At 36.0% G+C, this 13,712-nt stretch overlaps 1 protein-coding gene across 2 annotated transcripts in view; it reads right to left on the bottom strand.

The window, feature by feature from the left end:
- The window catches only part of LOC106072509 (uncharacterized), a 50,767-nt gene that overhangs the window by 1,224 nt on the left and 35,831 nt on the right, over positions 1 to 13,712 (bottom strand). For both annotated transcript variants that reach the window (XM_056026787.1, XM_056026788.1), the window contains exons 2-5: positions 10,109 to 10,472; positions 8,444 to 8,600; positions 2,307 to 2,458; positions 237 to 369 (exon numbers count right to left, since the gene is read on the bottom strand). In XM_056026787.1, the coding sequence (XP_055882762.1) occupies positions 237 to 369; positions 2,307 to 2,458; positions 8,444 to 8,600; positions 10,109 to 10,175 (509 nt within the window). In that variant the 5' untranslated portion in view covers positions 10,176 to 10,472. The remainder of the gene's footprint in view (positions 1 to 236; positions 370 to 2,306; positions 2,459 to 8,443; positions 8,601 to 10,108; positions 10,473 to 13,712) is intronic.

The raw sequence follows: 13,712 nt of genomic DNA on the forward strand, positions 1-13,712 counted from the left end.
TATTCAATGATAAGATTACATAAGATTTAGTTTAACTTCTTAATTAAACAATGCTGTGGAAAAAAGTTGCGCTAGAGTCAGTGCAGCAAACACTGGAGGCAATGTTTGCATTGGTGTTTGAATCTGTTCTTTGTACTAAGTTAATTATTGTCGGCCATTTTAAAACTGGTGCCACGTATGAATGCGTTTGTCCTTCTAAATACCGGTACTTGTTACAAACTATCTATGTAACTAACCTGCATTGAAAGGTCTGGGAATCCTTGTTGGATGTTGCCTCCATCTGGGTTTGAAAAAGAGCTGTAGAGGGCCCTGCACATTGGGTCACCTCTTCATGGTGACCAGTTATACACTGCCAATGTCTTTCGTACACTGAAATGAATGAACATATTATTGGTGGGGGGGATTATGACGGAGAGACATCATTTCACTGCTGAATTATCGCACAAGGCAGAGGCGGCCCTAGCAGTGCGCGGAGCCCTGGGCGAGTGTCATATGCGGGACCCCATATATATTGTACCACATAACGCTACCGGGCTCGTGTTCCTCTAACGCTGTTGGCGAAAATGTTGATTCGACATTACTCTCTTAATCAAATTGTTTTTATATCTTTCGTCTGACTCTTTGTTCCTTGAATTTCAGATCATCGTTTAATTTGGAAGCAATTTCCTTTGCTGTGATTAGTGAACCAGAGAAATCGAAAAAGTGCAAAAAGGCCTTAGACTTGCTGTATTGCCTCATCGAGTTTAATGTCAGCAAATTGCAAAGTTTAGCTGACAGTATTCATAACCATTAAAATATCAAAGTATAGGATTAAACCGAGAATAAGCTCGAAACTTCCTTGTTCATAGTTCGCTAGACATTCGGCTTCATTTTTCACCACTGGAGTATTTGCGGGGTCAGCGACAGTCAACAGTGCCTCTCCGAATTCTTTCGTTCTATAGAGTAGTGCTTTATTTATAACTTTCGAGGCGGCACTTCCACCTTGTTTATGCCAGTGACTTTGTTGTTATAAAAGGCAAGGCTTCTTCCAAAATTTTTCAGACGACGTAGCCAAACTTTTATAGATTCTCTGTATGAGATCAAAAACACGTCACTCTTGAGAGTTACATTTAGCCATGTCTCCTAAAACTAATTTCAGGTTATGACAGCCGCACGGAGTGTAAAATGCTTGACTGTTAATGTGAACAATGTGCGCCTTTAAATCCTTGGTGCTTTCCCTTTATGTTCGCACCATTGTCCTATCCCTGGCCACGACAATTGGCGATGTCCAGACCAAGGTTCTCCAGCACGGTGAGAAGAGCCTCTGACAAAATCTTTCCTGATGAGTTGTCAACATCTAGAAATTCGATGAAATGTTCTTCACCTTAACGTCTCTATCTGATACGTCCACATGATATAAGAGATATCTGCTTCTTGATTGGTTTTATCAATAATATTCCCTTTTACTTCTGATACCATCAGTTCCACAAGCTTGTTTTGAATCCTATGTCCGAAGTAATAACCGTGAGCCTCGGCGTTTTTAATAAGTCTAAGATGGTTACGTCGAATTTGGCCAGCATGCACATATAGTTTAACGAAATGCTTCTTGTTAAGACTGCTCGCCAATGAAGTTTTTCTTTTGTAATTAGTTCTAGCATCATTTTATCCATTGTGATACCATTGGACATTCTCAGAGCTCAATCCAACAACGTGGACACACACTTAACGTGATTTACAAAAACATCGAACTGCTCAAGTTTATTACAAAGATGCTTCCAGTCGCAGTAGCCTTTGTTTGTTAATTGACCTCCAGTAGCTCTCGTGCCAAACAATTGACAAGGAACGCACAATACTCTGGCCTTTGGTCTAAAGTGTGAGCTAGGAGCTACAGTAGTTCATTTCAATGACTTTCGTAGATCCGACTTTCGGGAAGGGTTTTAAAAAAATTATGACAAAAAAATACTCCCGCGTTTTTATTTTGATAGCCTCTTAGAATCGGCAAGTCATAAGGTGTTGTCTTTACCGAAACTGAACGGTATTTGAAACCAAAAATATCTTGTTAAGAGCTTACATAGTAATTCGAATCATATCTAATCATATCGTATCAAATATCCAAGTTTATGAGAACTAATCTGGTTTTTGAAGCTGGCTATGACAATGAAATCTCCGATCGTGGGGCCCCCCTCAGGTGCGGGGCCTAGGGCGATTGCCCCACTTGCCACCCCCAAAGGCCGCTACTGGCACAAGGAAACATGCTACAAGATCTCTGCGGTGTTGGGCAGTTAAAAAACAAACAAGTCACCGATTATAGTCTAGTTCTAGCTTACCTTTAAAGTGTGTACAGAAATATTGGATGGTGTTCCTAGCACGCTCTATATTTATCATAGTTCGAACGTCCTGGGCTTCATCTGTTGTTGCATATTTACATTCGTCAATAGTTCGCTCCATACAGTTTATAGCATTAAAAAAATCTCCATTTCTGCAATATAATAATAATAATCAGTGCTTTTTTTTTTGTAAAAAAAAATAGGTACCGGTACTCAGTGATGTATTGCCTAACTTTTGAACTACCGGTACTAATAAATTAATAATAAACGATAAAACACAAGAAAAGTAATATTTTTTCCCCACTTTGAAAAAGGTGCCGGTACGCCGTACCGGTGCGTGCTATCACAAAAAAAAAAAAAAAACACTGATAATAATGATGGCAATGTCTTCGATTCCGAAGATTAGGGCTGAGTGTAGTGAAACACTGCAATATAAACGCATGTTCTATAAAGTCTAGAGTGCTAGAGAGATATGTCATCTACTTACAACCGCTGGATATTTGTTTTAAACGTTGTTTTAATATTCTGAACTAGTCGACCGGCGGCGTAGATTACGCCGCTATTTTGCAGGGCCGGCCATAGGCCACAGCAACCTATCCGACTGCAGTGGGCCCCACACTTTCATAGGACCCGCACTAATTCTATGTGCAAATTATTAAATTAAACCATTTTATAACTTATAACAGATTTCTCGCGGCCGCCTGATTTACCAGGAGCTCCTGTAAATCTCCTAAAATTGCAAAATATATTTTAAAAAGTCATGGAAATCTCCGGAAATTATTAAAAATCTTTTGAAAACTCAAACAAATCTCATGAAATATATAGACAAAAATTGTCATTTTGGGGTGTCATTCAATATGGAAAACGCCAATCTTACGGGCGATAAATAAAAACGGCATTATGCATTAGCCGTAATTGTGTAATCTGGTGAAAGAAGCTTCTCACGCCTCAAAGTAATGAAGAATTACTTTAGTTCAACAATCCTCGTAGATAGATCGAAACACTCATTGATTGATTCTTGCTATTGAGCGTTATCTATGTAGGAAATAAAATTTTCATGATACACTGTAAGACTTCGCTACGCGCAAGGCTCGTAAAGTTCGTGGGATAACTCTATCCGCAGAAATAAAATAGTGATCTTTCCTTTACTACTTCTTCTTGTCCAAACTCTTGAGAGAAAAAGAGAATTATTTATATAGATTCATAGGACCCGCACTTTCATAGGACCCGCTCTAATTCAAGGTGTATAAATTATTAAATTAAACCATTGTAGAACTTAAAACAGATTTCCCGCCCCCCATGTCGATTTACCAGGAGCTCCTGGAAATCTCCCGAAATCGCAAAATATACACACAAAAAAAGTCCTTAAAATATACGGAAATATATAGACAAAAATTGTCATTTTGGGGTGTCGTTCAATATGGAAAACGCCAATCTTACGCGCGGCATTATGCATCAGCCGTAATTGTGTAATCTGGTGAAAGAAGCTTCTCGAGCCTCAAACTAATGAAGAATTACTTGAGGTCAAAAATTCTCAAAGATAGATTGAAACATTTAGTAATTCTTGCTATTGAGCGTGATCTATGTAGGAAACAGAATTATTATGATATACTCTATGACTTTGCTACACACAAAGTTCGTAAAGTTAGTTAAGAATGGATAAAATGCATAGACGAATTTACTTTCTAATACAAACTCTTAAATTTCACTTATTAAAAAGGGCCCCACAATGGTTAAGTACGGCCCTGCTATTTACATATATATACATAGTAGATTACTTAATCTCTTTCCATGACTTCTAAGTCACAATGGTTAAGTCCGGCGCTGTTGTTTTGTGTTTGTAAAATGTTTGTTTGTAAAATGTTTCGAATGTTCCGTCAGAGTTAAAAAGATAGTTTACTTCCTAGTCCAAACCTTCCGCAGGACAAAGGGGGATGGGAGCGGGCAGGGTTTGATAAGTTTTTAAACGACAGTCCAGCGCGCAGGAAATAATAGTAATTACACTACTCTTGTGTTTTCTCGTGGACTATCCGCAGAAATAAGAGAGTGATCTTTCCTTTACTTCTCGTTTAAACTATTGAGGGAAGAAGAGAATTATATATATAGATAATTTACATTTTTGTACCGATACCTTTTTTTTAAGCGGCCCATGAAATGAGAGAAAAACGCTTTTAGTTGTATGTGTGCTGTCTGACCGTCATATTGAGATCTAATATTAGAAAAGATGTTTAAAATCTCCATTTATGATATTTTGCGATTTACAAAATTTAGGTGCAATTTTAATTTTATGAAAGCGAACCGTTTTTTTTTTAATTAAATATATAAGCCGTTTTTTTTTTTGTTTTTTTTTTTTTGTAAAAATAAACCATTTACTTTTGTTAGCAAAACCAATGGAATCTATTAAATAAGGAAGGTGATTATTATGCATAGTTTGATAACATTTATACATTGGTTTTAAACTCATTTTACTATTTTCAAATAAAGCTGTTTAGTAACACAAATTCTTCCTCATTATAATGCTAAGAGACTAGTTATCAAACTTATATAGTAAATTTAAACTGGAAACCGGAAACAAATTCTTATCCGCGATTGATCGATTCACAGACCCATTTATATATATAGTAGAGTCACTATTGCGGAGAAAGGCATGTTTGCGGAACAGCTCGTCAAAATTAGTTAAAATCTACTTTATTTTGAAATTTTCTGCTAAACTACTGTAACGGTACTGCGCATGGTCCACTTCTCTACATTTCCAATATAAGGGTTTTCCTTTCACAGCAGAAAATTAATTTTGACTCCAGGTTAAAGTTGACAGGTGTGGAATCGTCCATTATTTTTAACGTACCAGGAGAACCGCATAGGACAGGGCTTAAAGACCAACTGAAGAGGTTGACTTGTTTCTCCCCCTCCCCATCTCTACACACAATTACACATTATCATTCCAAGGGCATTTGAATAAGTGAATTCCATTAGTCAAGGAGCTGTTTCTGCAACCATAGTTTCTAGCATATAGATCTACTTTGTCACATGTAAATTATGAGTGAGTCTGGTGTGAATGTACACTTTGGTTTCTTATAGTTATAATGTTTTTTGTTTGGTGTAATGCACAAATTGTAAGACAAATTTCCTTACGGATAATAAAGATTATTATTATTATTATTTTACTATCATCGTTATCAGAACGAAAAATACCGGTAATTGAAAGAATTGATGATTAAAAAAAAATGGAGATGTACTGCACGATATGGTGGACAGAAACACTGTGTTGTGGTCAAATACTGGGTACGCATGAATGGATCTAAGTTAAACCGACTTGCTAATTGTAATTAGCTTACACTCATAGTCATAAAAAACCACACGTGGACTTTAAGAAGAGATATAGTAGACTGATCAACGTTGTACGGTGGACTAAAACTCGATACTAGTACGCTTGATTGGATCTAGGCTAATCCGGCGAACATTAATTCGCTTACCTCTAAATTTAGTAGCGTGACCTAGTTTCCATACTATGACGTCACGGACCAGTGTAGTGAGGGAGAAAGACATCTCGAATGGCTACGAGACTAAGACTTTTTAGTGTCCCTAAAACCCACATTAAAACGCTAATATCTCATTAACGGCTGAAAAGTTATAGAAAATATTTTGCATACACGTTTTTTTAAGCATTATATTACAGAAAAAAAGTATTAAAACGGTTTCTGTGATTGACCCCAAAACCTCTTCAGTTGGTCTTTAAGGCTTTTTAAAAATGATAATGACACATCACCTGCATGATACACATATTTTTAGGTTTATAAATGGATGTGGAAAAACTTCATGTCGTAGCCATCTACCAGGAATTTAATTTTTAAAAAATTGGGAGGTGTTAACCCAGTTTTTACCTTTTTAAAGATAGTCACAATTGTGGAACACTATAGATGTCATTTATTTGACCTGCGCATTTAGCTTAATATTTACATAGTGATTTAGATTATCTGAATTTAAATATGAGTTTGTATTAGTAAACATAAATTTAAAAACATTTAGACAATAATATTACATATAATATATAATTTATGATTACCAGACGTCCAGCAAAAATAGGACAAATCATAATATCAAATAATATCATATAGGCCTATATAATATTAATATAACAAAAAAGAATTAAAGAATAGTGGAAAATAAAATCTTGTAATGAAAATCAGGGTAGTGTGACGTCAATTAAATTAACAGGTAGAGAATCAAAAGGTGACAATGTGTTGTCTTAAGCTTTATTAAAATATAATTAATGTAAAGGATCAGGAGTTCAAGTATTATATAGGACTAATAAATATATGCTTTATACAGGCTTTGTTCCGACATTTTTACCGTGTTCCGCAATTGTGACTACTTAAAAAATCCTGTTCCGTAATTGTGACTGACCATATCTCAGTCGATTTGAATGTAAAATTTAAATATCTGTTGAAAAACTAAACAATGCGTCTATTTTTATCGGAAAATGGATGGGCAATGCCTAGATACTTTTAGTTTTTCCATAGGTCTAACCATTACGGAGCAAAAAATTGAAAACTAAAAGTAGCTGCAAACTGTTCCGCAATAGTGACTCTACTCTCTCTCTCTCTCTCTCTCTCTCTCTCTAAATATATATATATTTCCTTTTCAAGCTCTAAGGGAAGTCGCCCCAATCAATCTTTTCTGCCTTAGAAAAGAAATGATCTTTAGTTTTCAAAGTTTAGAAATAATGCAAATCATTTCTCGGATTTTCTTTATAATGGGCTACTAACATAGACATAAATAAATATAGACTGGCCGATTAAAGAGTTTTATGAAACGAACATATGTGACTTGCAATTTTGTGTACTCTATTATACAGCATTTATGAGCAGTATAAAAGTTAAGTATTCATCTCATCTATTTCAGCCATAACCTATATAAGTATTACAATAGTTTTGTTTCATCTCTAAGAATGAAGATCAAGCAACTTTTCATAATTCGGAAATCCGAATACAATAGATATACATGTTTTCAAGTTACATGAAGTTATTTCCTTTTTCCAGTCTATATTTATTTATGTCTATGGCTACTAATCACAGAACTATATTGTCGCGCAAATATATGAAACAAAGCCTTTTCCTGTTAATTTCCATTGAGATAATGTTTCAAAAATCCTAGATCGACATAATTCATGTCTGTTGATTATAGTCATCTTATGTACATTTAAATAGATTGATTACCTAGATCTTTCTAGATTGTATCTAAAAATTGCAAAATATTAATTACGAGACGAGAGTACTCTTATTTTGTATGTTCAATTACTAGATCTAGATCTAAAAATTAAATTATATGTTACATAGGTTAGGGTTGAAAAAAAAACAACCTTACTTCTTATCACTACTTTACAAAACAACGCCTTGTTTCAACTTTTAAAAGAAATTTCACATTTTTTGTAGTTTTAAAAGATCTCCATGTCCAGACCAATAGCCTACATGGAATGAACTGTGCAGTGGTTTCCAAATGAAGGACGTCTCCATAGAGTTTTCTTTCTATTGGGGTGTTTTGGGGCCAGTGTCTTGTTCGGGCCTCTTGGTAAAGAATACAGTTTTGAAGGACATGGTCCGCATTTTCTGGTGACACTCCACATGGGAAAATTACACTGGTTCCAATTTTGAGCTTCCTGAACATAAGACTCATTCTGTTGTGTCCGGTTTTGAGGCGAAAGATTAGACGTTGACTTGTCGGGATAGCTTATAGTAGGCGTCATCTTTCTTGTGATTCGGATGAGAGCTTGTCCATTTCTCATTTATTTTATTTACTTTTAGTTTCTTCATTTCTTCTGGATAGAGTGCAATGTTTCATTGTGTGTTCTCCCAGACTTAGCGAGTGTGTGTCAACCTTTTCGTTTCTTTCTTGTTCAATATGTGCTGGTATCCATTGAATAATTTAAAAAAAATAATATTTTTTTGCTGTTGTTGAGCTTTTGAAAGTGCGGTCCTGAGTCGTTTCATAGAGTTGGAATCAAGAATTTTCCAAGCTTTTTAGGAGTAACATGAATTATTGGTTGATAATCATTTCAACTACTTTGTAATCTGGGAGAAATACAAAATACAATAACCTCCCAATGAAATGTATTTTAAAAGTCTCCATCCAACACTCACCCACACTTGTCACGTAAATGTGTCAAATCGCTATTCCTATCCAATAGGCTGCTTCCTATATTGCTAGAACCGATAGACTCAAAGGATAAGCTCTCTATGCAGGAATCGAGTCTATCATAAATAGTTTCACCACAGAAGCATGACACGTGCGAGATAGCTGGGGAAACAAAAGAACAAAAACATTAGATTGAAAATTATTTGTAAACTATAGGAAACAGCATTAGGCTACATACCGGATACGCCCGTTGACTTGTTCCCAGGCTTTATATTGATTGTTATGTGGCCAGAACATACTCCCCCCGCTTCTTTTTTTTTCTTTTCACTTCAATCAACTTCCCCCTTAGCCCGTGATCTAGTTCTGTTACACGGCCCGCTCTCTCTTTCCTTTAGTTCTATCTGTTACACGGCCCGCTCTCTCTTTCCTTTAATTCTATCTGTTACACGGCCCGCTCTCTCTTTCCTTTAGTTCTATCTATTACACGGCCCGCTCTCTCTTTCCTTTAGTTCTATCTGTTACACGGCCCGCTCTCTCTTTCCTTTAGTTCTATCTGTTACACGGCCCGCTCTCTCTTTCCTTTAGTTCTATCTGTTACACGGCCCGCTCTCTCTTTCCTTTAGTTCTATCTGTTACACGGCCCGCTCTCTCTTTCCTTTAGTTCTATCTGTTACACGGCCCGCTCTCTCTTTCCTTTAGTTCTATCTGTTACACGGCCCGCTCTCTCTTTCCTTTAGTTCTATCTGTTACACGGCCCGCTCTCTCTTTCCTTCTCTCTCAGGACCTCCACCCATTTTTTTTTAACCTGCGCATCGTAATTACTCCCACATAGACTTTTGACTTGATCTGACCCGCTACAGAATGCACCCCCAACACTTACAGGCTTTCATAGTTTGGGCCCGTTCATGTTGGCAACACTTGTACTTCCCTCCACCACCCACCCACCCCCGCCACCAGTCCCGTTCTCATGTCTCTTGGTAGTGTTGCTCTCTAAATAAACATAAATATCAAATAGGTTTTATTAATTGTAATTATTTATTTGACCCCTTTTGAATGTAGCGAAATGACAATAGATCTAGATTTATCTTTTCAATGCTTTTAGGATTTTGTTTTTCAAGTGTTACCAAGTATCATTCCTTGTCTGCGCGCTCTCTCTGCGGCCTTTTTGATGAAATATCTAAAATAAGATCCAAAGGTTTGATAGAAAGCTTGCGGGTTTTCGCGAATTGGTTGCGATTGTTAATAAGGTTCTTAGCAAGCGTCTAGGAGGTAAAAGAAATCAGTTTACGAAATTTCATGCGAATTCGTACGACAATTTTAGAGCTTCCTTGATCAATGAATGAGTACAGGAGACCATCAAACGCTGGTTATGTGTGTTTCCTTTTTGTGTATGTTGTACTTGATACATCTATATTGTTATTGTAGTAGTAATGCTGCGATAAACAAGTGCATTCAAATTGAATTTACATTTGTTTGAAAAAAAAAACATATTCGCGATCAATGATAACACATTAAAGGTCATTTAATATGCAATTTGGTTCACACTGGTGGAGTAAAATAAATTCATTGTTTTGCCAAAAAAAATCTGATTTTTGAGTCCCATAAAAGAAGTTGCCGCACCAAGGAATCTTATACCGTTATCACACCACTGCTACATTGTAATGACTTACCCGTTGAAATAAATATTACAAGGTACTGAAGTTGTGCGACATTGAGTGTTTGTATTTCCATGGTCATATCTTCAAGAAGTGCCGATCATAAACAAATGAAGCCTTTGTTAGCCCAAGAAACAGTGACACTTGTGACTGAAGTCAAACGTTTCAGTTACCAGGCGCTTGGTCTTCTCACTCCGTCAGCATGTCACAACGTCATTGTTAGGAGCCATTCCACAACAAGCTTATTATGTGAGGGGCATTGTTTTCCATTTGTCACTGTGGACTTGGTCTGTTCATGCCCTGAGAGAGACACACACAGTTCTCCCAAGGTACAAAGAAATTCTTGTCTCTAACTTCCCGTGGGTTTTTGAAATCGTCACTATGTAAACACAAAATAATAATCCTAATAATAGCATTGATTATGATTAAATGTAAGTCAACTAACGTAAGGACACTTCATCAGTCTAACAATATAGAGTGCGATAAAAGAGCTAACACTGAGAACAAACTGAAAGAGTTCATTTATATTGACTAGACACATTGAATTGGATAGCATGCAAGAAAAACATTTAAAAATACATTAAAAAAAAAAAACCTCGATTATATGCCCACAAATTAAAATAAAATATTTTCAAAAATTAATTAAAATTAATTTAAGCTCAAACTGGGCATGATGTTGACATTGTTAGATTCTTAATCGAATGATTATATTATGCCAAATAAATTAACTAATGATTATATTATGCCAACTAAATTAACTAATGATTATATTATGCCAACTAAATTAACTAATGATTATATTATGCCAACTAAATTAACTAATGATTATATTATGCCAACTAAATTAACTAATGATTATATTATGCCAACTAAATTAACTAATGATTATATAATGTCAACTAAATTAACTAATGATTATATCAAACAAAATAAAAAGTTTGGAAACATTTGAATCACTCAAAGGACATCAACAGAACGACGATACAGTTCTTTGGAAACATTTGAATCACTCAAAGGACATCAACAGAACGACGATACAGCTCTTTAAAAACATTTGAATCACTCAAAGGACATCAACAGAATGATGATACAGCGGAAACATTTGACCCTGCTGAAACGTAAAAAAAGTTTTGAGTTGTTTGTTTGTTTGACATGTTTCGGATGACGAATTGACGATCATTACATCGTAGCCAAACTTCCCGAAGGACTGCTTGGGAAGGCAGAGAACAGAGCGCACATCATACGACCAGCTAGCAAGTGTACACTTTTGTGAAAGATGCCTTGTTCAAAAGAGGTCCTACTTGAAAGCAGAAAAAAACGTCACTGTATTCAATAATTTAATTTACTAAATATTGATAAAGGCGAAAGCATATTTTGTCCTTAAAAAAACAACAGCAGGTCACGTCCCTTAGGAGCAGGGGCGGACTGACTATATGGGCATTTGGGCAAATGCCCGGTGGGCCGGTACTAAAATGGGCCAGTAGGGCTACCTAAGGGCCTCATGAATGCCACTAGGGCACGCATTAAATTGTTAAAGGTTTTATAATATTCTCATATATAAGGGGTTATATGAGCTTCATGTTAAAAACATCTTTTACAGACTACAGTGTCAAACTATTTTAATCTCACACATACAAAAAATGCAATAGCCTACATCCGTAGACGGTGCTATTAGTAGGCTTCGTCTTTTTAGGGCCTACAAACAAAGCGAAAAGCAACATAAGAGCTATATTTCTTTTAAAGAAATAGAGCATGCATACAATTATCGATACATTATTTTAAAAAAGTAACATAATGATTTTGAGAACAGATAGGCCTATAATTGGAGTCCCATCATATGATATACAATTTATGGGCCGTACTGTATAGAAATGCCTAGGCCGATTTTAACATCCAGTCCGCCCCTTCTTAGGAGGCGCGGTGGTTTAGCGGAAAAGCGCTTGGCTTTCGAACCGGGGCACCAGGTTCAAATCCTGGTAAAGACTGGGGCTTTTAATTTCGGGATCTTTGGGCGCCTCTAAGTCCACCCAGCTTTAATGGGTAACTGACATTAGTTGTGGAAAATTAAATGCATTTGGTCGTTGTGCTGACCAAATGACACCCTCGTTACATCACCTGCCCTATAAACCACAATGTCTGAAAGGGGAACACTGCGAAATAGTAGTGCAGTGTTATTATAAGAGGCACATCTATAGCCTATTAATCTTGATTTATTAAGTATGTAAATGTCTGTGTTTACGATGTGGGAGAACAATTGTGCACACACTTTTTACCAGAGAAGTGAGTTGATAGAAGCTTTGTACAAATAGTGCACAAACTTTTTACCAGAGAAGTGAGTTGATAGAAGCTTTGTACAAATTGTGCACAAACTTTTTACCAGAGAAGTGAGTTGATAGAAGCTTTGTACAAATTGTGCACAAACTTTTTACCAGAGAAGTGAGTTGATAGAAGCTTTGTACAAATTGTGCACAAACTTTTTACCAGAGAAGTGAGTTGATAGAAGCTTTGTACAAATTGTGCACAAACTTTTTACCAGAGAAGTGAGTTGATAGAAGCTTTGTACAAATAGTGCACAAACTTTTTACCAGAGAGACAAGTGAGTTGATAGAAGCTTTGTACAAATAGTGCACAAACTTTTTACCAGAGAAGTGAGTTGATAGAAGCTTTGTACAAATTGTGCACAAACTTTTTACCAGAGAAGTGAGTTGATAGAAGCTATGTACAAATAGTGCACAAACTTTTTACTAGAGAAGTGAGTTGATAGAAGCTTTGTACAAATAGTGCACAAACTTTTTACCAGAGAAGTGAGTTGATAGAAGCTTTGTACAAATAGTGCACAAACTTTTTCCAGAGAAGTGAGTTGATAGAAGCTTTGTATAAATTGTGCACAAACTTTTTACCAGAGAGACAAGTGAGTTGATAGAAGCTTTGTACAAATAGTGCACAAACTTTTTACTAGAGAAGTGAGTTGATAGAAGCTTTATACAAATAGTGCACAAACTTTTTACCAGAGAGACAAGTGAGTTGATAGAAGCTTTGTACAAATAGTGCACAAACTTTTTATCAGAGAAGTGAGTTGATAGAAGCTTTGTACAAATTGTGCACAAACTTTTTCCCAGAGAAGTGAGTTGATAGAAGCTTTGTACAAATTGTGCACAAACTTTTTACCAGAGAAGTGAGTTGATAGAAGCTTTGTATAAATTGTGCACAAACTTTTTACCAGAGAAGTGAGTTGATAGAAGCTTTGTACAAATAGTGCACAAACTTTTTACCAGAGAAGTGAGTTGATAGAAGCTTTGTATAAATTGTGCACAAACTTTTTACCAGAGAAGTGAGTTGATAGAAGCTTTGTACAAATGTAGCTTGGAGGGTGGCAAATAAATAAAAATAGATGTCTTTTTATTTAAACCAATGCCGACTTGTTTATCGAGAAAAAAAAAAAAGAAGCAGAACTGATATAGCATTCTTCAATCCGTACACAAAGGACCTCATTCACCAATCGTAAACAAACAACATTTAGCCACGTGATTCTATACATCTTCTATACAAATTATGTAATCCATAAAGGCTGTCACGTGATACGTATTTTTCATTGTTTTATCAATATTATGACGTGGCT

Source organism: Biomphalaria glabrata, chromosome 4 (genome assembly GCF_947242115.1).
Source record: "Biomphalaria glabrata chromosome 4, xgBioGlab47.1, whole genome shotgun sequence".
NCBI lineage: Eukaryota > Metazoa > Mollusca > Gastropoda > Planorbidae > Biomphalaria > Biomphalaria glabrata.